The following is a 24,830-nucleotide window of genomic DNA, read 5'->3' on the forward strand; positions in this document are numbered from 1 at the left end:
GATGATCTATGCCACAAGTACAGAACTGTATAATACTGCAGGAAAACAGCTGGGAATGAATGCTGGGGTTCCACGTCCCTCATTTACTTTTCTGTGAAATCCTGTGGTAAGGTGTTTTTCCTGATCCAACAGGTGGTTCACAAGGACTTCTTTGACTACCGCTTGTATGGTTAGTTCATGTGGAGGAGGCTTCTTTGTGGAAATAAGGGTGCAAATACCTCTGACTCTTTATAGGGTCAAAGCACACTTTGAGGTTGTAAAATAAAGGACTCTGAAGCTGAAAATATCCCCAAATACAAGGTACTTCTGCAGTTTTTAATTCTTCCCTTCTGCACCAGAGTTATCAAAACTGCTTCCAGATGTGCTGTAGCAGAAGCCCAAGGGCTGGTTGACGTCTGATGGGTATGGCTCACTCTGAATGCACTCCCAGAGTAAGCCATCAAGTGGCACTGTAGGCACCATCTTATGTTGAGGTCTTGTTTCCAAAATTTCTTTTCCCATCGGCAGTATGATTTGTTTGTTTCACCTCTTGGGAATCTGTGTTTTTAATTTCCTTTCAACATACGATTGCTTTGTCAAGCAATCAAGCTTTCAAGCTCAAGATTTTCCTTCAGAATTTATAAAATAAGGGAGGTTTTTTCCTTTGCTTTTTGTGCTCTAGTTCTCCCTAAGGAAAAGAAAATTTGTTGACCATGGGTTTCTCTCCCTCCTGCTGCTTGCCTCGGGCATTGCTTTTATTCCTAGGACTGTGTTTTGGTTTTAACAGTCCAGAAAGACTGTGTTGTGATCCAGGGAGACTTTCTTCCACCTGAAACCTTTGCTGACTCGAAGCCTCCCTCCTTTGACCTAGCTGAGCTGTAAGTAGTCTGTCAGCCAAATAGGGAAACCTGCAGGTTGTAGAAAAGCTTGTGGAACAGGTGTTTATTGGAAACAACGCTTTAGATCAGTGATTCCAAAGAACTGAACATTTTAATCATTTAACAACTCTAGCCTATGAATTATATAGCAAGGTGTAAGCAAGCAGCTGTGGCAGTCCTAGATATTCTGACAAGCAATTGCTGGTAGGTGCCCTCAACATTTCCTGCTCTTTTTGGGTATCACATCCTGGAGTTACAGGGATGGCCACCCAGTTCCCGCAAGGGAAGGTGCTTCTAGACTTGGAAAAACAAGGTTTATTGTGCTGCAGGTCAGGCTGATGCTCCTTCTGACACTTCTCTCTTTAAAGGCTGATGTTGCAGATTGTATTGACCATGAAGAGAAAACCTAAAGAAAATACACAATAACATTTCCTCGTGGTCCTAGTGACCTACTGAAGTGGTTTTGTTTTCTTTGGTTGCTTTACAGTTACAGAATAAAACTTCATTCCCAGTCTGAAATGGAACTATTGTGTTTGCCTGAAGGCTCCAAGTGCTGTCATATTATTTTCTTTTTTATTTTTTTGTGTACTTTATTTAAATAGGCTGATTTCAATAATTTTTTGTCAATTTCTAAGCAGCTTAATGTCCTAGTCCTTGACAACTTCTTGCTTGTGTGTCTGAATGTCTCACCTGTATAATTCTCTGTGTTATTTTCCTGTCTATCCACTTCTATGGTATCTGAGTACTTCATTATTATTTCTTATGTATGTCATTATTTGTAAGTAAAATTACAACCTCTTACTGTCTTTCTGGTCTGGGTTGTTATTGTGTGCTGGGATCTCACAATTTGATTAAATACTCACTTTCTAACAAAATAAAACAGTATATTTTGAATGGTTTATAGTTTCCAAAACCTCATTTATATCAAACAATGCTCTGCTGATTAAGTCAATTAAAAACATAGTGCAAGTATTCTTTCTCCATTGAAAATGTAAAAAAACCCCAAACCCCAATGATATTGAAAGAACATTTGAATGTTGCATAACTATTATGTAGATTAAATTTCCCTTTAGATCCCAAAGGATTAGGCTTCTTAATATGATGTGTTTCTCTAGGAGTGATGGACCATTCTCTGGTGGTACCATAGTTCATATCTCATTCATCATATCCAGGCGTTGGACTGCATATAGCTGTCTGCTCTTGCATCTGTCCCTGCCCCACGCATGACATTGAGTTGCAGTTGGGTGCATGTGTTGTTTCCTCCCTAAGGGAAGTAATGAAGTATCTTCAGTCACATCCCTGTGTGTTGTTGCTCTTCAAATGTGGTGTGACAGCAGTACTGGCAGCCTAGGGGCTTGGGAAGATTAGGACATGCCATGTCTTCCGAAAGATGGTGAACAGATATAACACATTGAAAACACCTCTTGAAAATACCTCTATCTGTAGCCGCTTACATTTGGCAGATTGGAAAGATTCTTTTTCTGATTAAAAACAAAACCTTCGTATTCAGGCTGAACTTACATTTGGTATGTAGGATATTATGAATAGTAAAACTTCTTTTCTGGCATAGGGACACAGACTACTGAATGAAATCCTCCTCTTTTTAGATTGTTAGGTTCAACACATGAATGCTGGTAATAAATCAGGACCTAGATGTATAAATCCTGAAAGCACTTTGTTATAATACTATAGTAACAAATTTTATTGAGTGCTTGTACCTCCAGATGGATTACCTCTATGAATAATGGATTTTCATTTGTAAGGTTTTATTGGCTGGGAATTATTGTGCCATTTCAAACCATGTGGTAATTTGGGATAACTAAATCCTGGGGGTATTTTAGTGTCTTCTTTATTGTATGGATTAATCTCTAGCTGGTGTGTTTTGAGGCTTGTGAAAACATGTAGCATATAGCTATAGTGTTTTAAAATACATAAAGTACTGGTGCTTTTGATGAAAAGGCATCTTTGGGATGCCTAGTTTGACCTGAATCTCTGATGTCTTCCTAACATGATTCTGCATTTTCTTGAGGAAAAAAAAAATCTATGTTTTGCATTAGATTTTTCTGAATTTGTAAAATTATTGAATATGATATGGTACTTTCAGATAATTCATTCTTATATCAGCTGGAAAACTTATAATAAGCTAATGAACGCTCTGAGTATATTCACATCAAATTTAGATTTACCTGTGTAAGGATCTTTGTATGTGTTTGTTTCTATATACATACACAAAGATCGATACATCAACACACCACATAAAGGATGTTAATGTCAACTTGTAAGAAAACTGTGAAGTGTTGCACTGGAAGAAGTGAGCAGGAGAAAATTACTTGAGGGAAAGATGGAACTGAGTGACATTGGTCACCTTATTTTTGTCAAGTAATCTCAACATCTTGCAAAGCAGGAATCTTGGGAACTGCGTAATTCCCCTGTGATTGATCTTCTGGCCAATCAGCTAATGCAGTTATGGTTTAATGTTTAGCTCTAATCAATAGAGCCATCTGGGAACAGTGCATTAGAAAAATTGAAATATTTTATAGCTTAGAGTCTTAGCCATGTTCTATATTTTCTATATATATCATATATATATATGTATTTAGAGATATAATTTGTAGAGTCTACTAAGTGCTGTGTGTCATGCAGTTTCAGTTTTCTGTATGTTTTTTAATTTGTCTGGAAAAGAAAAGCAAATACTACCTTTTAGAGACTTTGATAATATCATGCAAAAAAACTGCACCCCACTGAAATGATTGAGTGATTTGTATTCTGTACTCTGAAGTAGCAGGAAGATAGTAGCCATTATTCCCAGAGTTGTGCTTGGCCTCACTAATACTCCTGATGCATTTGGGGAAAAAAAATAAACAAAGTTTTGCCACGGACAGGTACTGAGATTAAGTGAAAGTAGCTGTGCTGGTCTGAACTGTTTTCAAATTAAAAGAAAAAATCAGCCCAGGAGGACAAGAAATATGCTAAAAAGGATGAAGATGGAGAAAGCACAGGAAACATTCCTGAACTAACAACAATTTGCTTTGTAGTAAAATTGTACATGTAGCTAAGTTGAAAAAAATTCAGCCATTCCTCTCTAGTTTGAGAAAATATTTGCTTGTATTATTAAGAGATTTGTTTTCTAGGAACTTGAGATTTTCACAGATAAGTGATACAAAACAGACTTTTTTTCTCTAATAATTAACTATTACCATTTAAGATGTGGGGTTGTTTTTCTAACAGTAAATGTGAACACCCTCAACTTGTAACTTTCTATTTTAATAATTTTTGTTGGGGGCAGGAAAGAGATGTGCCAAACATTATTGGAGACTGATGTGTGACATACTGATACTGTCCACCCTTGTAATTTTTTTTTTGTGAATGGACAGTGTGTGGCAGACAAAGGATATTTATCTGTCAAGAGTGTGTTTAGCTGATGCATATAATAAGTCATTTCTTGCTGTGCCATTATAACCTGAAGGCATCTAGTTTCTAAGGTCTGTCATTTTGCTGCCTGACTGCCATTCAATCCTGAATGGGTTATACAGGAGACAATTTGTCATTTTTAAGTGATATTTTCTCTTGGGATTGGGATAGGAGGTGTCTCTCCTCTTGCTGACTGTATCATTATTATGTATTTCAGTAGTTCTTTGCGAATCTAGGGTCAAATATGCATTAGTACTGTTCCTTGTTCTCTGTAGAATTCTTACATTAACACATTAATGATGTAGCAACATTCTTAATTTTTAAAATGGAGAATTTCTGATTGTGATGGGGAAGGCAGGAATATTAATATGATTTATATTGAAGATACAAAGTTTAGATTGTCTGAATAGCCCTTTGCAGGCATTTCTCCTTCACCATTGACAAGTTAGGGAATTTAAACTCTTATAATCTGTAAATCACATACATTAAGAAGATGGTCATGAATGGGAGTGTAGTGTGCACTAAAGATTTAGTGATTGAACTGATACCAATAAAAATTGAAAAGTGGAGACGCTGTGGGCTCTCTAGTTGTTCTTTTATCCTTTTATTCAATGCTCGTCCACGCTTCTGGATGCTGTCAGCACTGCTGACATTTAGAGATGGGTGCATGCATCTTTCTTGTTTTTACTTTATTAAAAAAAATATATATGTGCTGTCTTCAGCCTGTGCCATGTACTCCTTATACCTGAAAAACTGCTCAAAATCATTACTGTCATTGTTACTGAAAATCATGTATATAATGTAACTCTGTAAAGTGTTGCTTATGTTAACACCCCTTTTTTGGGGGTTTTTGTCTTGGTGACAAAATGTATATAATGTATATAATGTAACTCTGTAAAGTGTTGCTTATGTTAACACCCCTTTTTTTGGGTTTTTGTCTTGGTGCAGGTAGAAGAGGGCTGGTGGGAAGGTATACTCAATGGAAAGACTGGCATGTTTCCTTCCAACTTCATAAAAGAATTGTCTGATTCTGATGATGTTGGAATAGCACAGGAAGAGCAAGTAAAGCCAAGTAAGGAAAAAAATATTATTGATGTTCTGTATGTATGTCTGTGTCTTTACCCATGAACACGTTGGTAGGGTAGCGCGTTTGTATCTCTTGCTTGGAAGTGTTTTTGAATGCCATGTTCTTAATTTGTACTGTGAAAGGGTCATATGATGACAATAAGTGTGTACACAATGGTACCTGAGTTTTAATATTGACATTGCTCCCTGAGCTGTGTTAAGACTTGCTGAGCTGCAACAGACCAGGAACAGAGAAGGCAATGATGATTATTGGATTTGTATTTCAAAATGAATTACAACTTTTTTTGTGTCTTTAGATGTGGAAACCGAGCAAAGTAACCAAACATCTACAAAGTGGCTGTGCTTATTTAAATGAGGGATTAAAGTGCCATGCCTTCTCTAGTGACTCCAGTAGATTTAAGAATTCATAATTATTGGTGTGGGACATGCGGCACTTTTTCCCTCCAGGTGCTGAGCATGTTACTATCACCTCCGTCACCCACTGCCCCAGCAGCCAAAGGGAAAAAGGCCAGAACTGGGACATGGACTTTGTTCTCTCACTTACAGTGGGCCAGTACTGCTGCAGGTGAAAAGCATGTTTGGTAACTAAGTTTGCAATAGTATAAGCATGGTAGTGGGTTGTCCTATTTATAACTTCCCTTGGAGAATAACCTGAACCAAAAGTATGTTGTTATATGAAATGGACACTTGTTGGTCTTCATGTTTTTTCTGTTCTTCAGATATTCTTGTTATTTCCTAATTCAGTGGTCAATTCTGAATCTTTAGTGAAAAGGAAAAAAGTAAATTGTATTTACATATTCAGGCTAATTCCACGCCACCTGCTAAGGTATTTCTATTTTCAGCACTGCAGATATTCATTGTTATGTAGTGTTCTTCTGGGATCTCTGAACAAGTAGAAGTGAAAGGACTTCCAAGATCTTTGTAAGCTTATATCAGCTGAAATTTACCAAAGCCTTTATAGTTCACTCTGTCAATAAGAGATAGAAAGTTACAATACTTTCTTTTTTTTTTTTCCCCTCTCACTTTTCCATTGAAGGCAAATTTATCATCTTTATTCCATCCCACAGAAATAATATCTTAACAAAATTGACCTTTGCAATGATGAAAATTTTTCATATTGTTTTTGTAATGGAGTACCTATACATATGTAGTGGCACTGGTGACCTGGTCTTGTAGTCAGTGCTGCTAAAGGTATTTCCAGGTAATGTTCCTTCAGACTGGAATTAAAATATTTTAAGGAAGTTAAAAATTTTAGTGTGATGGAAAGGGAAGAAGGGCATTAAGTGAAGTTGCCCATTTCAGTGAGATTGCAAACTGCTTTCTATAACCTGTATATGTTGTCATGAATTTCGTTCATTAAAAACACAGTGAGTCTTGGAAGAACTAACTGTGTAGATGTAGTTTCAGCTCTGGGTTCTGTAATGTTTGGTACTCTATAAATAGACAAGGTAAGTGATACTGTTCAGGATGGAACTCCCCAATTTTATCTCTATGAATGAATGAGTATTCCTTCCCCAGGTAATTTGGTAATATTTACTTTAAAATGAACATCCTAAAAATGTCTTTTATCAAAAACATGCATTGGAGTGTGTAAAAGCAGCCACAAAGCATTCATATGTTTCTTTGATGTCCATAATGGCACATACTTAGTTCAAGCTCAGTTTTGTGTCGAGGTTCTGACTGTCAGTGGAACCTAAATCCTGTGATACTTGTATTGAGAAGATATCGGTAACACAGATACCATTTTTGTCTCTTTAACTAAATTGAAGATAACTATAGCTGAGATGGGTTTTCTTCTTTCTTGTATGTAATTTAAGTCTTTGGAAGTGCTTTGTGGCTAGCTGAGATGATGTGTTATTAGGAGCTATTTTCTAAATAGCAAAATACCTATAAAACAGAATTAACACTTTAAACTTCTTCAGAGAGAGAGACAGGGACTCAAGGAATGTTGAGATTCTTATGGGGGTTTTAATACTTTTTAATTTCTTTTTCTTAAAGTAAAATTATCAATTTAAGGACTGCATTTCCTAGCAGAGTTATGGGAAATATGCATCAACTTTGTTCTTTCTGTATGGTTTATGTAATTGTTACAAGTGTTGTTCTCTGACACTCGGTGCTTTCTGAAGCTCTGTGAAGACTATCTGGATTTGAAAATCTCCACAATGAGATTGCAAAATTTCAGCAAGTTTATACAACTGACTAGGAATGATAATCTCATTCCAACTACCTGTGCTTAGTCTTAAACCAGCAAAATAAAAATTGAACAAGTAAACCCTGGATAATTTGGGCATCAGGCTAGCATTACTCTTGAAATGCTCTGGGCAACATCTCAAAAGGGTGTACATTCATGCCTCTGGATCAACTCCTTCCTGTGTGGATGACAAGACATGACAGCACTTCAACTCTGCAATAACTCCTTTTTGTTTCACTGGAAACATTGAATATATCTGTATCACAGGACTTTGTAAGGCAGAAACCTTGAATATGAATCCTAGATAAGTTAGCAGTCAGGTGCAAGGGGCTGTACCTGTGTATTAAACCAGAACCTTAGGCGGTCTCTGAGGTTCTACACAGCTTCTAGAGGGGCTTGGAAAGGGTTGGGATGTGGTTCTGTAATCTTCAGCAGCAACCTTGAACGCTTCAACCCATTATACAATGGATAAGGTAATACTTGGCAGGATTACTGCAAGACATGGGGAGGCAGCATGGGATCTTTGGAGAAGGGACACTGTGCAAACACGAGTATTTTTTAGTTAATAGTTAAATTTAATGCTTTGGTTAAACTTAGTTAAACTTGATCTTTTAATCACATTTTACTGACCCTCTCTAAAGAGAGCCTTTTTGGAAGAGCAAATGCAATTTTTGGTGAACACAAAGTGGAAGAAATACAGAAGAGAAAAATTATATAACTTGGCTTGTTAGGAATAAGGTTAATAAAAATGCTTATTTCTCTGCACTTCTGTTATGACCTGCACAGGCTCAGTGGGGAGAAAGGTTTTGTCTCTTTTTATTGGTTTTGTTGTGTCCATGTAAATTTTATGGCAGATCAGAGTAAATGGCCAGAAGGAATTATCTTGGTTTCTTTTCACACTCTGCCATAAAGTAACCTCAGAAGTTTCTTCCGAACAAAAAGCCCCTTTTTTGAAAATGCCTGGGGTTAATTTTGGAAGTGCCTAAATATTTCTGAATACTGGCCTGTGCTTCCCCTCAGATGGTGGGTGCTCAGCAGATTGGAAAGTGAGACTGTTAGAAGATCAAAAGATTCTGGGTTTGGGGGTTTGTTTGTTTGTTTTTAAAGTATTTGTCCCATCTGTAAGGTGACTGCCAAATTTTTTGTCTTCAAAGGCACATTTCAGAATGTAAGTATGGACAGGATCAGGTACCCTTAGAGTAAAGGGTTCCTTCTTCCTTAAAGCATCCTCTTAAATTAAATTCTTTGACCAACTGTTAGAGCGTGAACAGGAAGTATGCATTATAATTTAATTACTATATTAAATGGATACATGAATTATAAGATTATTTTCTAGATTTCTCAGATATCTAGTATTAATTTTAAGAATATTTTCAATACCACATCTTGCTATTACACCCTGTCAGGAAGCAAAAAGTTGTCATGTAGTCAAATAAATCGTATGAGAGAATCACAACTTAGTGTTAAGGAGATTATTTCAAAAGCATTTTAGTATGTTCATGGCAATGTCATGATGACATTTAAAGGTGGCCTTTTATACCTTGCTTTCTCTTGCATGTGTCTGTTCCGGAATTGGCGTCAGGGTATGTATCTATCAAGTATTTTTAGAAACAGTTAGTGATGGCCACTGAGAAGTCATGACTGCTGGAGCTAAAACTGATGATAGACTCATCAGCTGGTAGTTCAGGCAGGCAACCTCCTGTATTTTGAGTTCTTAAAATTTTAATGTCCATTACTGTCTCTCTGGCTCTCCTCAGTATCATGAAGCTTAACATACCTTTCTCTTAGTGATTTCTTAATTGTTGTTTGACTGTTTTAATAACATTCTTTTAATGGTATTTTGTAAAAACAAGATGGAAAGATGGATTTATGGCTTTTTTGTTTCCTCATTAGGTAAAAATAAGGCAAGGAAAAACTTTTGTTGTTACTTAAACTGCAAGAACAAAACAATGAAACAGCTTTTTACAATACATAAATGAATAGAGCCTTTTATTTTCTGAAAGTCCAACAGAATGATATGTGGGGGGAAAAAATTCACACTTTCAGTACTAAAATGGGTGTGATGCTGTGTTGGGAAAATTCACGTGTACTGAATTTTTCTTTAATATTTTACTGAAGACATTAATTTTTGTGATGGTATACCTAGGTGAGACTGGCAACAAGCTGACATTGGTATATTCTTGGGCTTTCCTGGGTACCTCAGCTTTCAAAAAATGCCAACAGAAAACACCTCAGCTGCTCATGCCTTTACCTTCACTTGAATTTCATATCACAAATGTCAGAGCGTGAGTTATCTTGCTATCAAAAACAAAACCCAAGAAATTAATGGTTTTGATAATAAAAATTGTTATATTAAAGATCTAAGATGGGAAGTGGGATTTGTTTGGGTTTTTTGTTGTTTTGTTGCTTTCTTTTTTAATTTTAGTATTTTGGTTTTTTTGTTAATGTGTGCCGACTCAAAACACCTAATTAAGCTGTTGGCTGAAAAACTGACTATTCAGGTCTTATCCTTTCAACTAAGCATTGTTTAACTCCAGTTTCCATGTCCAAAACATATTTAATAAGTCATCTTGGAAAGATGCAGTATTTCTGATGCTCACAGGATCCTGGTGTATTAAAGAAATGTATTTGAGTGCCCTGTTTGGATGGCAGCTGTGCTTGTTCCAGTGCACTACATCTGCATCAGGAGTGTTGAGCCACTGTGAGTACATCATTGCAGTAATAATTTTTTTCAGGCTTCCCCTGTGCTTCATGAGGAGGTTGAGTAAGACAGACAAATAATTTAATTTGCAAGTCTCACAACTTAATGGACAACAGATAAAACCTAAGAAAAAATGCATTCTGTTGGACATTGTAAAGAACAGCTTTAGCAAAATCATGAGATTCTTTTATCTGACATACAGTAAGAATATTTTAACTTCATGTACAATCAGATACTTCTGTTAATATTTTCGTTGTTTTGCTAATGAGGCTTTAAAAATGTTAGTGACTGAAAATACAGATTAAATCCTCTTCCTTTCCCTTCTTTTTACCATCATTCGATCTCTTCACCCCCACCCTGTCCCTTCTCTTGTTTTCTCCTCCTTCCTTCTCTTGCCTGCTGTCAGGAAAATCTGCCTTTGAAGGGACAATTCTGTACAGAGTGGCACCGGCAAAGATTGACAGCTACAGACGCTATAACAGTGAGTGTGTTTCAAAATCAACAAGCAATAGCTTTAGACCTCAGTACTTGTTTGATTTATCTACACTTGTAAAATGTGCCACTGCTACTCACTTATGGCTACTCTACATGCATATATCTGTCTGTAAGCTAAAGTCAGTTTGCTGCTGCTGAACTGCCTAGCCTTAATGCAATGAGAATGCACTTGTTCCTTCTGTGCATGTGTATGTTATACGTCCATATAATGTATGTGTGTAAGCCCACAATAAATTGTGAATTGGATGCTCGGGTCTCAGCTATGGTTTGAAATTAAGACCATATAGTCCCATAATCTTACCACATGAAACATGAAGACTATTGACAATAACCACAAATCTTTGAATTAAAAGTCCTTCTGCTTGAAGAATAAAGTTCCCATTGTGATTGCTGAATTCATAAAATATGCTTTGCTTTTCTTAAAAAACATTGTGGATTTTGGTTGGTTTGGGTTTTTGGTTTCTTGGGTGTTGGTTTTTTTGTGGTTTTGGTTTTTTTTTTTCCTAAAATTTAATGCATGCTCTTCATTTGGCGTTCTGACTTTGACAGCTATTACTCACAGCATTTTGGTTGATACGTTTTTTCTGCCAAGGAAGGTAAAAGATATAAAGCTACTTTCATTTCATGTTCAGGATTTTGCCTTCTGCATTTCGGAAGCAGGGAACATGCTGCTTTTCATATGCTTTTACTACCCTGTTAATACAGAAGAATAGAGGATGGTGACATCAGATGCAAGACAGGAAGCAAGGAAGACAGAAATCTGTCCTTCCACCTGCTTCCTTGTCGAGAAATCTAGCAGAAAGAGATGCTACTGAGTCACATTCAGTGTGACTAAGTGCAAAGTGTTCAGTCCTGTCCTCCGGTGAACAGTATGTTGTGCTAACTTTGGCATCTACGTTTGTCCCAGACAGCTTTCTCTTCAGAAGATCCAAGCTGTGCTGCCCTTCTTCCTCTTTTCTGGGTTGGGGGTGTTTGCTCTCCTACCTCTGAGGACTTCTGTCTTATGCACATTCACAGAAAAGGATGGAGTAGTTGAAGTGGTAGTCTTCTGATAACTTGCATTTACACCTTCTTTTTTAAACAATTTTTGTGAATGTGTGCAGCTCTGAGTATTTCCTCATGGAGAATTATCTTCCTGTCTACTAGAATTCATCTGTTTTCTACAGCTGTTCTCAAGCTTCCAACCAAGCTCTTGCTTTGACTGGTGCAGACCATGTGGTTGGTGGTCTTCATATTTTTCTGCAGCTTCTCACCTTATGGTCTTCATGAGTGCTTATGCATCACTCAAACTGCATGCTTCTTGGAGAGTTCTTAGACCATCATGTCCTCGAATCCACCAATCCAATGAGCATAATAAGGATTTACAAAGTAAATATCCAGTATGCTTGATTTCTGACTTCTAGCTTCAAATCAGATGGAAGGTCTGCCTTTGGAGCCTTTAATTTCACAACATTAATCTTTCTGGACAGTTTTGCCCTAACATTGCATTTCAGAGTTTTCCTGAATCCTGCTCTCCATGCCCAGCCTGTTTTTCATTAAGTGTCAAGTGGCCCTTCCTCTTTTCTCAAGTCATTTAGGGTGAGCCTAAGTGAAGTCCGAAAGAATTCAATCACCTTTCTAGTTGTGCCAGAGTCCTGCATTTAGTTCTCCTTGTTAATAATACTGGCCCATAGTCATGCCATAGCACAGAAAATCCATTCCATCAGACTGATTTCACAGGGTGCAGGATTGGATAGGTACCTATAGGTATGCTTGATAACCAGCTACAAGAAGACAGCTTAACCCACAGTGGATTGTCTCACGTTGCTCTGGGCAAACACCCATCTAAATGTTGTTTTTGAAGCTGAACAAAGATGTCTTGTTTAATACCACCTCCCTTGACATTTGGTTGAGACTTGCATGTTTTTTTCATGCTGAAGAGGTATTTTGCTTTCTCTGTAAAACTGCATCTTAGAAGGCCAGATGCCCAGCTACATTTGTGGCCTATTTGTTGCTTACTGGGTTGGAATTGGGACTGAAATGGGCAGTACTGAAAATCAAGTCATCTGGGAAAGTTTTAAACAAAATGAGGCTTGGCATTGTTGATACTATCAGAGTTGTTATCTCCTAAACTAACATGCAAAAAGGAGGGTTCATTATTCTTCCTGCTACTTCTATTGGCAGCTCACTTCCTGCATCCTCATGTTCTTCTGGAGCAGGCCTACTAAAGGTGTGGTCAGCTCCTTCCATTTCATGTCTCATCTGTGGTCCTTATTTTTAGACAAATATCCATGTGCTTATGTCTCCAGTGAAAATCATTTGGAGGCATTCCACAGAATTGTTTTTGTTTAGGGATGTCTGTTTAGACTTGTTTGAAACACACAGCTGCTCTAATTTCAGCTTTCTGATTTCTCCAGGAGTTAATCTTGAGTCAATTCATAGCTTTAGATTAGTTATGCCCACAGGGTGCTTGGATTCACCTGTACCACACTGCATGAAGCATTGCTCAACTTCTGAAGCAAGCTTAGAGCTTTTACTTTACAAACATATGCTTAGTGCTAAAATACTTTTATTTTGAAAGCCATTTCACAACTGCTTTGTTGAAGAGAAATTTTCTTACTTAACCAAGGCCAGCTAAATGCTGTTGAATTAGCGTGTAGCTGCTTCTAGAGACACCTTTCACTGAAATATGCAAGATTGTCTCCTGCATAAGCACTCAGCCTTGCCTTCATATGCTGACATGGCTTTTTTGGTCATTAGGTATGCCAGGCTCCACTCAGCAATAATTCCAACTCCTTTGGCATTCTGCACATTAACCTGCTGTCAGAAAATTTTTGCTACTGCGTGTGCTGAGTGAAGAGGGACAAACAGCAACAAAAAGTTACTTACTTGTTTTGTTGATCACAGCCCTCTTTTCTCTCATCCTGCGACTTTCCTGCACCTCCAGAAAAAAATGCTTCTTGGATTTTTAATTTTTTTATTTTTACTGGTTTAATTTCTCTTTCTTCCTTCGCTTTCTTTGTCTTCGAAGATTCTGTAACTGAGGAACAGGGCACATACAATGCTTGATTTGACAAATATTTGCCTCTCTTTCCTTATATGTGGATCCACAATGCTGTCAGTAATAGATATTAGATATAATGGAAGAAGATGAGACAGGATCGTTGAAACAGAGATATTCGTGAGTAACCTTAATTGTGTTTTCTACTGCTTCACTGCTTTTCTTTACTTTTGTTTTTTTTTCCCTCTCCCTCTAATCATTGAGGAACTATGCCTGGGCGGAGTTTTCAAAGAAATCAATATGGCTGATGTATTTATGACATTATTAACCCCATTTAAGAGTGTCTGAATGTGAGCAAAGTTAAATGAGAAACCCAAACATGGATTTTATCAGTTCTGAAGAGGACAGTTGCAATTTTTTATTTCACCTCAACTTCTTATAACTTGCTTACAAAGAAGAACGTATATTAAATACACATCTGCTACAATTCAAAATAAAATCTGAGAAAGAACAATGCTAAAATTGGGTGAGGGAAATTTTTATGATTAAAAATAAGCATCCTTTTTTCTGGAGGAGGAATGTACAGATGGCAAGGGATTGGGATGGTGGGTGGAAGAATTATGTTGACTGGGGTGAAAAGTGTTAAATCTTTCTGTTGATTCGGACTCCCACTACCAAGTGGTTTTCCATGTGTCTCACAAAAGACCGTTTTTTGGTGAGTGAAAGTTAAAGAATCCTTTTGGGTGTGGTTGCTTACCTGTCCTTTCATGTGTAATAACATGTTCCTGTACTTGGTGAGAACAAGGATGGTGAGAAAATAATTCCGAAATGAAGATGACAATGGTACAGTCGTAGAGCTCCTGAATGAATGATTAATTCTATTCACTCTTGCAGTACTCAGGGAAAAGGCTGGGGATGAGGTGAAGCCACCAACTTCCGTATTGATGGCTCTATGTTCATCCTGCAGAAGATGCTTGCGCTATGTTGCCCTTAATGCATGCCGCTTCGTGGTGCTGGACACCGCTCCCCTTTTCCCTGCATGATTTCTTGTGCAAGCATAAAAATCTTGGGGCTGTTTCTTGTGTGCAAGAACTGTTGTGCTAAGGACAACAAACATGCTGAAAGGAAATGACAAAATGTTTAGATTACATGGTTACATTTCTTCAAGGAATATAACTGAGGATAACAAATAATGACTGATATTGAGAGAGTCTGCCTCAGCCACTTGTACATGTATAACCACTCTTGGTAAAGAAGCATAAATTTGTTTTTTGAAGGCGTGAATTTATTAACCTTTAAACTATGAAGGATCAACATGGCTTTGTTCTACGGTAATATTTAAAATCAAACCTCCTGTTCTGGTTTTGATTTTTTTAATGATGCTATGAAATGTTATTGGGGATGGCTTCAGCAAAATACAGCTCAAGATAAATATTTCGTAGGCTGTGGGTATTTGTTCTGTCTTTGCCAGTATGTGAGGAAAAGGAAGAAGGACAGTTCCTGTCTCATCTACTGCAATTGCCGTGTATAACTTCACCTTCTTTGTCATTCAGATCAGTCACTCGGGCGTTCCACACTGTCATTTTCTAAATAGAAGGAAAGAACATATTTCCCCTCGCCTTCCTTCCCTTCTGTAAAAGGCAAAAATCTCAATAAGCTCCATTTACACAGTTCTTTGTTCTATTAAACTCAGTTGACAGCATTTCTCTCTGGCTGCCAGACCAAATCAGGAGATCCTTTGCATCATTTCAGGTGTGTGCCTCTGAACAGCTGACCTTTACATTGCTTCACAGAGCTAGCCTGAGAAGCATATAGAGTGCCAGAGCTTCGTTGGCTTATACATTGTCGAAGTGGTCCGTCTTTTGCCCAGTGCCATAAACTGTCTGCAGAGAGAACAATCCAGAATAAAGAACAAAAATTAAATTGCTAAATAACAGCTCAAAATAGAAAGCTCTGTAAAGCTCACAAAGTATTCCCCTTTTTTCCTACCATTTTAAGCTATTTAGAAACAATTTGTTTCCTGCTTTGAATGGAGTTAATTTTATTGCAACTGTTTATTTTTGTTTTAACAGCTTTAGTTTACACAGCCCTTTATCATCCCTAAATATCTTTCTGATTTAGAATCTTGGTTTGATGCCAGCACAGCTCTGGGGCCATTGGTGAATTGAGTCTGATGTTGTGGTCTCTTTTTAATCCCTATTTGAGCTAATCTGTTTTGGTACATTTGAGAATGTTTGTCTCAAAAGACCTGTAACTGGCATAGCAGGAGTGTGGTGTGTTTGAAATGTCTTGAGAAAGCTAATCTCTCTTATATACCCATATAGGAAAAAGTGTGTGTGAGGTGTGAAATTCTTCCAGTGTTGTGAGAATTTAATCTTCATGAATACTAAATTTTCTTGCATTTGTAAAGAGCATGAAGCAACAGAGAATCTTAGAGCTCTTAGTGTCTTTAAATAGCCTTATGTTGTTAGTCCCATATCTCGTCCCAGCCAAAAATTAAGAATGGTTGGCTCCTGGGAATTTTAACATCTTGCTGCTGATTTTGCCCTTGTTCAGACTTTGAGGAGCTTACTATAAAAGTGCACCTAACACTCGGATTTAAGCTCTACCTTGTGGTGCAGATGATTCAGCAACAATAAAGCCAAGTAAAAGAATAGTGTCTTTGCTTATAGAGCCAGAAATGGAAAGTGACACACCCAGAAGACTTACCTCCTTCCTGAGAAATGTTGAAGATCTGAAAAATTTTCCTACTGTGAGGACTGGTGTGATAGTAGGCAACATTACTGAACACCTTGTTGATGTTATGTACTTAGCCTGTCAGCTCTCCAAATGCTGACAAGACTCTAAAAGTTACTGTTAAAAATTTAAAAAAAAAAAAAAAAAAAATAGTGAGAGGCCTGACTACTGTAGCTATACTGTCCTGGCTATATTTGATGTATTTGATAATGAGACTTAAAAGAAAAGCAAAAGATGTGCTCACTGCTTTTGAGGACAGCAGTTCGCTGAGCTGCTGGCCTTAAGTTCATAGCTCTGCCACAGCTGTTTCAGACTGCGTGGGTATGGGTCAGCAGCAGCAGCAGATGACTCTGCCAGCTGAAACACTCTCCAGTTTTTAATGCCCATTTAGCAGCCTGACCTCCCTGCTAAATGTAGCTCTTCTTGCAGAAAATTGCAGGTTTAAAATTCATAATCTGACAGTCTAGGTCACTCGGGTTTCTACTTGGTTCCCAGCAGTATTTGTGGGCTACATGTGTCTTGTGGGGAAACTCCACACACACCCACACACCCCATTCCCCAGCTCTGTTCTCCTACTAAGCTGTTTGCAGTAGTGGTGAAAAGGGCCATGAAAAGCTGGGGGGGAGGGAAGGTGGGAAAAAAGGAGGGTGATTGGAAGAGGAACATTTTTCCATTTTTAAGAGGAGGTATCACCTCAGCCATGAGCTTATTCCTTCCTTGTGTAGGCAGGGCTAGGGAGGCCAGTGCAGCTGCATTTTGCAGGATTGCTCTGAGACAATTGCTGACAGAATCACAGAATCACATGGGGTTGGAAGGGACCTCTGGAGATCATCTAGTCCAACCTCCCTGCCAAAGCAGGTCCACCTAGAGCAGATTGCACAGGAACATATCCAGGCGGGTTTTGAATGTCTCCAGAGAAGGAGACTCCACCACCCCTCTGGGCATCCTATTCCAGTGGTCCTGCCACCCTCAAAGTAAAGAAGTTCCTCCTCATGTTTAGGTGGAACTTCTTATATTCAAGTTTGTGCCCATTTCCTCTTGTCCTATCCCTGGGCACCACTGAAAAAAGACTGGCCCCCTCCTCTTGACACCCTCCCTTTAAGTATTTATAAGCATTGATCAGATCCCCCCTCAGCCTTCTCTTCTCTAGACTAAAAAGACCCAAGTTCCTCAGCCTCTCCTCGTAAGGGAGATGCTCCAGGCCCTTAATCATCTTTGTAGCCCTCTGCTGTACCCTCTCCAGCAGTTGCCTGTCCTTCTTGAACTGGGGAGCCCAGAACTGGACACAGTGCTCCAGGTGGGGCCTCACCAGGGCAGAGTAGAGGGGCAGGATAACCTCTCTCGACCTGCTGGTCACACTCTTCTTGGTGCACCCCAGGATGCCATTGGCCTTCTTGGCCACAAGGGCCCATTGCTGGCTCATGGTCATCCTGTTGTCCACCAGGACTCCCAGGTCTTTCTCCTCAGAGCTGCTCTCCAGCAAGTCAGCCCCAATCTGTACTGGTGCATGGGGTTATTTCTCCCCAGGTGCAGCACCCTACGCTTGCCTTTATTGAAGTACATCAGGTTCCTCTCTGCCCAACTCTCCAGCCTGTCCAGGTCTCGCTGTATGACAGCACAGCCCTCCATCGTTTCAACGACGCCTCCCAGTTTTGTATCGTCAGCAAACTTGCTGAGGGTACACTCCATGCCCTCATCCAGGTCATTGATGAATATATTGAAGAGGACTGGACCCAGTACTGACCCCTGGGGGACTCCACTTGTTACAGACCTCCAACTAAGGATTCTGTGCCCCTAATAACAACCTTCTGAGCTCTGACTTTCAGCCAGTTTTTTCAATCCACCTCACTGTCCATTCCTCTAATCCACACTTCCTAAGCTTACCTATGAGGATGCTGTGGGAGATTGTGTCAAAAGCCTTGCTGAAGTCAAGGTAGACAACATCCACTGCCCTCCCCTCATCTGTCCAACCAGTCATGCCATCATAGAAGGCCATCAGGTTAGTTAGACATGACTTCCCGTGGTGAATCCGTGTTGACTACTTCTGATAGCTTTCTTTTCCTCCATATGCTTTGAGATGATGCCCAGAACGAGTCATTCCATCATCTTTCCAGGGATGGAGGTGAGGCTGACCTGCCTGTAGTTGTCTGTGTCCTCCTTCTTGCCCATTTTGAACACTGGGATGACATTGGCTTTCCTCCAGTCCTCAGGCACCTCGCCTATTCTCCAGGACCTTTCGAAGATGATGGAGAGTGGCTCAGCAATGACTTCTGCCAGCTCCCTCATATATGCTGATATACATATGCTGATATATATAAGTACATATAAGCCAATAATCCAATGAAAAAATAAACGAGAGGAGAGAATTCATCAGGGAAGGGCGGGCATAGTGTTGCAAACTTGCTTACAAGTTTTTTACCTGTGCAAATCAGAGGTGTATATCTCATATACCTTGGGAGGAAGGTAAGAGAGAGTCTCCTTAGCATGTTTTTAAGAGTAAGAGCATGTTAGATTATTTTCTGTGGGACTGTTTTATGCTTAAGTACTGCATTATTGTTTCTTAATGTTACTGCAGATCTTCATTTTATCTAATTTGTTCTGTTTCTACTGCATATAGTCCTCATCCTCTGTTACCTTTGCCTCTTGTCCTCAGCCATGAAGTGATAAGAGCAAGAGCTGACTAGTTCTTGGAAAAGCATCTTTATTTATTTGTTTGTTTATGTCCAGAGGGCTCCTCAGTTTGTGTCAGTCAAAAAATAATAAATGATGTAATTTTCCCAGTTGATCAGGAAGAATTCTTTTAACTTTGAAGGAGCTTTGTAATGCTGGCTTCTGTATCCGGTGACTCAAATGCAGTTTAGTTTGGACAGGCATCACTTCAGTCCATTCTGTCCTCATTTAAAAAAAAAAAAAAGAAAAAAAAATTGCTGTTATTTCCTATGTTGCTTTCATTATGAGAACTGTAAACTGAGACAAAAGTCTGTGGCAGCATAAAAAATGAAATGACTCTTGGATTATCATGAAGCAGAGATGGGTGATGCTAGGGAAATCTGTTGTATGCCTGAAGTGAGGTTCCTGTTACAAGGTGTGATGTCTCATCGTAGAAGAATGGCCATAAAAGATGAAGATGCCATAATGAAAAACAAGTGATGACCCAGAAACAAGACCCTAGTTCTTACTGGAGCCCCTTGAGGCTTCTGATCTCTCTTTCATGCAGGTTTCAAAGGTCTGGAAGTCCATGTGAGACCTGTTGAGTAATTCCCATAATTGCTTCCATATTTTACTTCCATCCACTGGCCAACGTCCAAGTACTCTTCTCTCACAATTAGTGATGCAGAAAACCCATTTTAATTATTCATTTTAAAGATGGCTTTTTTGTTCATTTCAGGATGTGGCTAAGAGCGGTTGTGGATTCTATCAGTTAAAATTCAGTTACTTGTGGAGGCAGTTCTCTGCATTGCTCCTTCCCTCCATCACAGAGTAGTTTGAGGAGGTTTTGGCAAGGATGAAAGAAGAAGCCTTTGCCAGAGAATAATTTTCCCATCCCATATTAAGAAGATCTTTTGTTCAGCAAAGAGACAATGATTGCTGTGATTTGTTTGAGTTTTTTGAGTTGTGGATGTTTTACACTCAGAAATATTATTTGTGACTCAGCATAGTCAGTTGGTGACCATTCTTTTTGCATTTAGAAGTAGTAAATAAGGTTGGTTCTAGCCTCTGTCTCAGCCAGGGCCCTAGTGACTGATATTTTGCAAAGCTGGGGAAGGTCCAGCTAGCAGAACTTACAGCTTTTTCTGTTACTGCCCAAGTAACAACAAGGTGAAGGAATAAAAAGAGGCAGTGACTTTGCCATGTTGCCTGAAGAGGGTTATACCTTTCTGGCTTAATTAATTTACCCTTGCATCTCCGAGTGCCCCGAGTGCCTCTGCATTGTGGAATGGCTCTGCTATGGATAACCACTTCCCTCCCACCAACCACAGCACAGAGCAGGATCACGGTGAATGCTTGAATTCCCTAGTTATTTCTTTCACAAGCTCTGGAAGAGAAGGAGCACATGGAAGTTATTTTACTGATGGCAGGAATACTGTCATTCTAACTACCGTAATAAACTAGTGACACCAGATTTGAAGTTTTCCCCCGGCCCTTCTTAGGAAAATAAAAAGTCCAAGTAAAGAGATCAAGACCCAGAATATTTAAGAAAAGAATTGTAATGTTATCATTTAGAATTCTTAAAAATTACAGTCCCGCTCACTTTATGGAATAAATAACTTGTTCAGTGCTATCTAAATTGAACACTCGAAGAAACAGAAATGTTACTGATATTCAATAGGTAGATGTAGTGTCCACTCAGGAAGCCAGAAGAGAACCTCAGCATTTTGCTTATCGTTTAGTTATTTGTTTGGTTCTAATTGGGAACTTTCTCTAAATCTGTGTTCATACTCCTTTCATCTTTTGGATATATAAAAATTCAGAGCATCATATGAGACTTTTCTGCTTAACTGTTTTGGTAAGAATTGTGATGCATAATTCCTGATTTCATTTCCTAGCAGCACTCTGGTGTTGAAAACAATTTAACAGGTGAGCCCGTTGTGTCCTTCATCATGAGGTTGTGCCTGCAGGCCTCAGGATTTGCAGTGGTTTCTATGGTTCATCAGAGAAACTTAAGGTAGCTCTTGAAGAAGATCCTATGTTTTACTGGGTAGTCGTGTTCCTAAACAGTGAATTACCAGGAAGACAAGAAATCTCCCCCAAAACAACTCACTGCTCAACAGCATGGCAGAAGGTTCTTGGATGGAGACTGCTTGTTAAAACCAAAGGCACCACCTGAGTTAGGGAGGCAAAAGCAAAGGATTTAAGTGTTAATACTAAAAATGTTATTCATAAAGATTTTTACTGACTTTGTGAAAATATTTTTTCTATAGGTAATTCCTCTATTTGGTTTTGAAGGGTTGCTCTAGTGTAAGCTGGAAATGGTGTTCAGATTCTTTCCACTCAGGAACACTGCTTTATTCTGTTTCTGTTGCTTGTACACGTCAGTGCATTGTAGAAACTGAAGCATTATGAAGATTTTATAAAACTTCCCACATGCTCTACAACTTGCAGCCCTTTTATAGGGATCCAGTAGACTGTGCCTGATCTTAGTGCCATTTCTTTCCTTTTGGCAGAAATGCAGATAATTTTTTGGTAACATTCATTGCTTACCAAAGGGAAAAGGGAAAGAGATTGGCATATAATCTCTACTTGATTTTAGGTGTCTAGATTTTAAAGAATAATCTTTTTTTGTGTACTGGCAGCCTCTTATGATGAAAATTCATAGCAATCACTTTGTGGACCTTGATATAAAAATAACTAAGAAGATAAGCTTACTTGAAATTTTTATTTCTTTGAATTCTAAGATCTACATCTGTAGCACCACGAATGCTTATGAGGGGAATGTAAGGATTTGAGTTTGTTATTATTAGATAGAATTAGTGCTGTAGTAGTAACAATTGCTGTGGTTTTCCTGGAAACATAGTTAAGTCAATCTGTAATGTAGGAAGGAAGATCGAAATGATCCAGGGTACAGTTGCAATTTCAGAGGAAACTTCAGTGGGTCACTTTTGCTGCCAGTGACAGTTTGGCCTGATTCTGCACCGTTCTGCAAAGTGGCTGAAGCATCACCATATTGCATCTGTGGCCTCTGCTATTCAAACAGCAGATATTTTCAGATAAGCGCAGATAAATTTTCCTATTCACTGAGAGAAGTAATGCAAATCAGAATGTCAGTTTTGATTTATTATATTCCTAGGGGATACTGTGCATGGGTGCTTTTCTTATGAGGCTGTCTATGCTGCAGAGAGATTTAATTTTCAGCAGGGAAAGTATTATGCAGCTTATTTGATTGCAAATTTGTTTAAACAGCTTTCAGCTTTAAATTTCCCAGTTAGGTAATGTAGCTTTAGATACTAATTGCAAAATGGGCTTGATATGAGTCACAGAGATTTAAGGTACAGTGTGCCTGGTCTTACTGCTTTTTAGTTTTAAGTGGCTTTACACAATATCTGCCCTACGACTAAATTTAACTCTTTCATTTATTGAGGTCTCTTCCAAATAATTTTTGTCTGAGGAAGAAAGATTTTCTTGGTACTCAAGGAATGGCTGTCCTCATTCATGAAGTTTGGATGCTGGAGTATGCATGTTTTGTGGAGTGGTGTAAGTTCTAATTGTTACACCAATGTGATGAAATAAAGTGATTTTAAAACTCAAAAATGACTGCATGGCACAGAGAGCATCTTCTCTACCTGTTTCTTGTGGTTTCATTTTCCTTTAAAGGATGGGAGGGATCATTTTCCAGTCACAATCTGTTTTGAAAATAGTGAGCTTCACACCTAAGGTTTTGTCTTTCATCCCTTCGTTTCACAGGCCTAAAAGACGCTACAGGCTCTGAGAGTGATGGTGGTGACTCTTGCAGCACAAAATCAGAAGGAGCCAATGGAGGCACGACAATCCAACCCAAAAAGGTCAAGGGTGTAGGCTTTGGAGATATCTTCAAAGACAAACCTATAAAGCTACGACCAAGGTCAATAGAAGTTGAAAATGACTTTCTCCCAGTAGATAAGGTACGTGTCATTTCTTTATTCTCTCTTGGTGTTGGTTTAAAGAAGTTTTCATCCTATAGTTAAATTCTGTCACTGGCCAAAACTTGAAGTTTTATGGTTATTATTTCCTAATATTCTGTAGACAAGATTCTGCTTTTTTTTTTCCTCTTTTGCCACCCACCAGAAAGTGATTTCCAGTGAGGTTAGCTGTCTGCAAGAACGGGTACTTTACTTAAAGGCTTACTCCTCTGTTTGTACATCCATCTGTTTAATCGGCCTTTTTTTCCTAAGAAAATACTATTTTAGAGAACAAGACAGGAGAGGCTTTTCAGGTTTTCAGTTACTCACATTACAGTAAAAAGAAATTGGTAATTCTTTTGTAAACTAAGAGGGAGATACTGTCGTTGTGCCATCAGTTTGCTTCAAAAAAAGGAAGCTTTGGCAAATACATAAATACCTCAACGTAGTACTGGATTTGTTAAAGGATGCTTTCAAAAATCACCCAGCTTTGTTTAAAGGGATTCGTAAAAGAGAAGACATATTTTTTATGGGATTGTTCTATGTGACATAAAAAGAAAGTCCTGCGATTAACACTTGGAGAAAAATTTTACCTTCTGACAAATTGAAACAGACCATCTTTTTAGAGGGCACTCTTTGTTCCAAAGCCTCCAAAACTATCACTATGTAAATTAGAAATAAAGAGAGACTAGAAAGCAAATTGAGCTGTTTCTAATAAAATGGAGGAGGCAAACTTTAAAAAAAAAAAAAAAGGATTGATTACTGTAAGGTATGTTCTTTAGGGAAACAAAGAAAGAAATGCATTGTTTCCTAATGAAGTAACAACCAAAGAAAAATCTGTTAAATCCTTCCTTTAAGTGAACAATTAGATTTGCATAGGGTTACTGATATGCTGAGAAGTGTTAGGAGGCCTCCACAGCCTGGAGTTCTGCTATGGGCATAGTTACACGATGCATTGAGTTGTGCTTGTCCAGTTGTCTGTAGAACCAGACACTTCAAGAATTACATCTTTGTGGCCCACAAAGCTTTTTTTCTTAACCTAGATCATTTCAGTGACCTGATTTATAGCACAGCACCTACCCCCATATCCGCCCTGAGTTACAGCGGTACAGCAGAAGGGGAAATACTGCAAAGGCATGATGGACACTTCTTCAGCTAGTTACGCTGAGGGGCAATTGGTAGTAGACCGGCAATTTTACAGCAGACTGCAAATTGGATTCTGTATTAGGAGATTGGTGAAGAGCTGGGATAATCTAAGTAAAAGAAAAAGCTAGATTGTATTACCCCTTGGCCATTGCTGACTTCTTCAAAGCCTGCATGGTACCCTGCTTGTCTTTTCTTTCTGGGTGGGCTTATTAACTCATGTGCCAGGCTTTGTTAACTTGCAGGACTGGGAGCAGCTGAGCTGTGTGCCAATGGCACCTCATCAAAGAAGCCCCCCTGCGATACAAGATAGGGACAGGCCAGGCCTGGCAGTGTTCACCAAGCGCTAGCTAATGAATCTCCCTCTTGCCAGATTCAGGGAATGGGGTAGAGAGCGGTGAAGTCAGCTTTACATGGAGCCATCATGGTGTCTGTCTGCAGTGTGCTTTATTTGTGACCCTGACAACCTGCCAGTGTTTAAGGTGCGATTGGGCTTTATGAAAGCTTTGTAAGTATGCTGAAGAAGAATTTAGCAGCACATGAACTTGGTTAATAAAAGGTTTCCTTTTTTTTTTTTACCCCATTTCCCCAGTTTGGATGATGTTTGTTTTTATAATTTGATGGCTGCCTGCGA

General features: G+C 38.7%; 1 protein-coding gene across 3 annotated transcripts in view; it reads left to right on the forward strand.

Annotated features, from left to right (window-relative positions):
* SH3KBP1 (SH3 domain containing kinase binding protein 1) overlaps window positions 1-24,830 on the forward strand; it is a 231,594-nt gene that overhangs the window by 121,394 nt on the left and 85,370 nt on the right. For all 3 annotated transcript variants that reach the window (XM_074158570.1, XM_074158585.1, XM_074158578.1), the window contains 2 exons: window positions 5,217-5,340; window positions 22,860-23,056. In XM_074158570.1, coding sequence (XP_074014671.1) covers window positions 5,217-5,340; window positions 22,860-23,056 — 321 coding nt within the window. The remainder of the gene's footprint in view (window positions 1-5,216; window positions 5,341-22,859; window positions 23,057-24,830) is intronic.

The sequence above is a fragment of the Numenius arquata genome, chromosome 1 (genome assembly GCF_964106895.1).
Source record: "Numenius arquata chromosome 1, bNumArq3.hap1.1, whole genome shotgun sequence".
Taxonomy (NCBI): Eukaryota; Metazoa; Chordata; class Aves; order Charadriiformes; family Scolopacidae; genus Numenius; species Numenius arquata.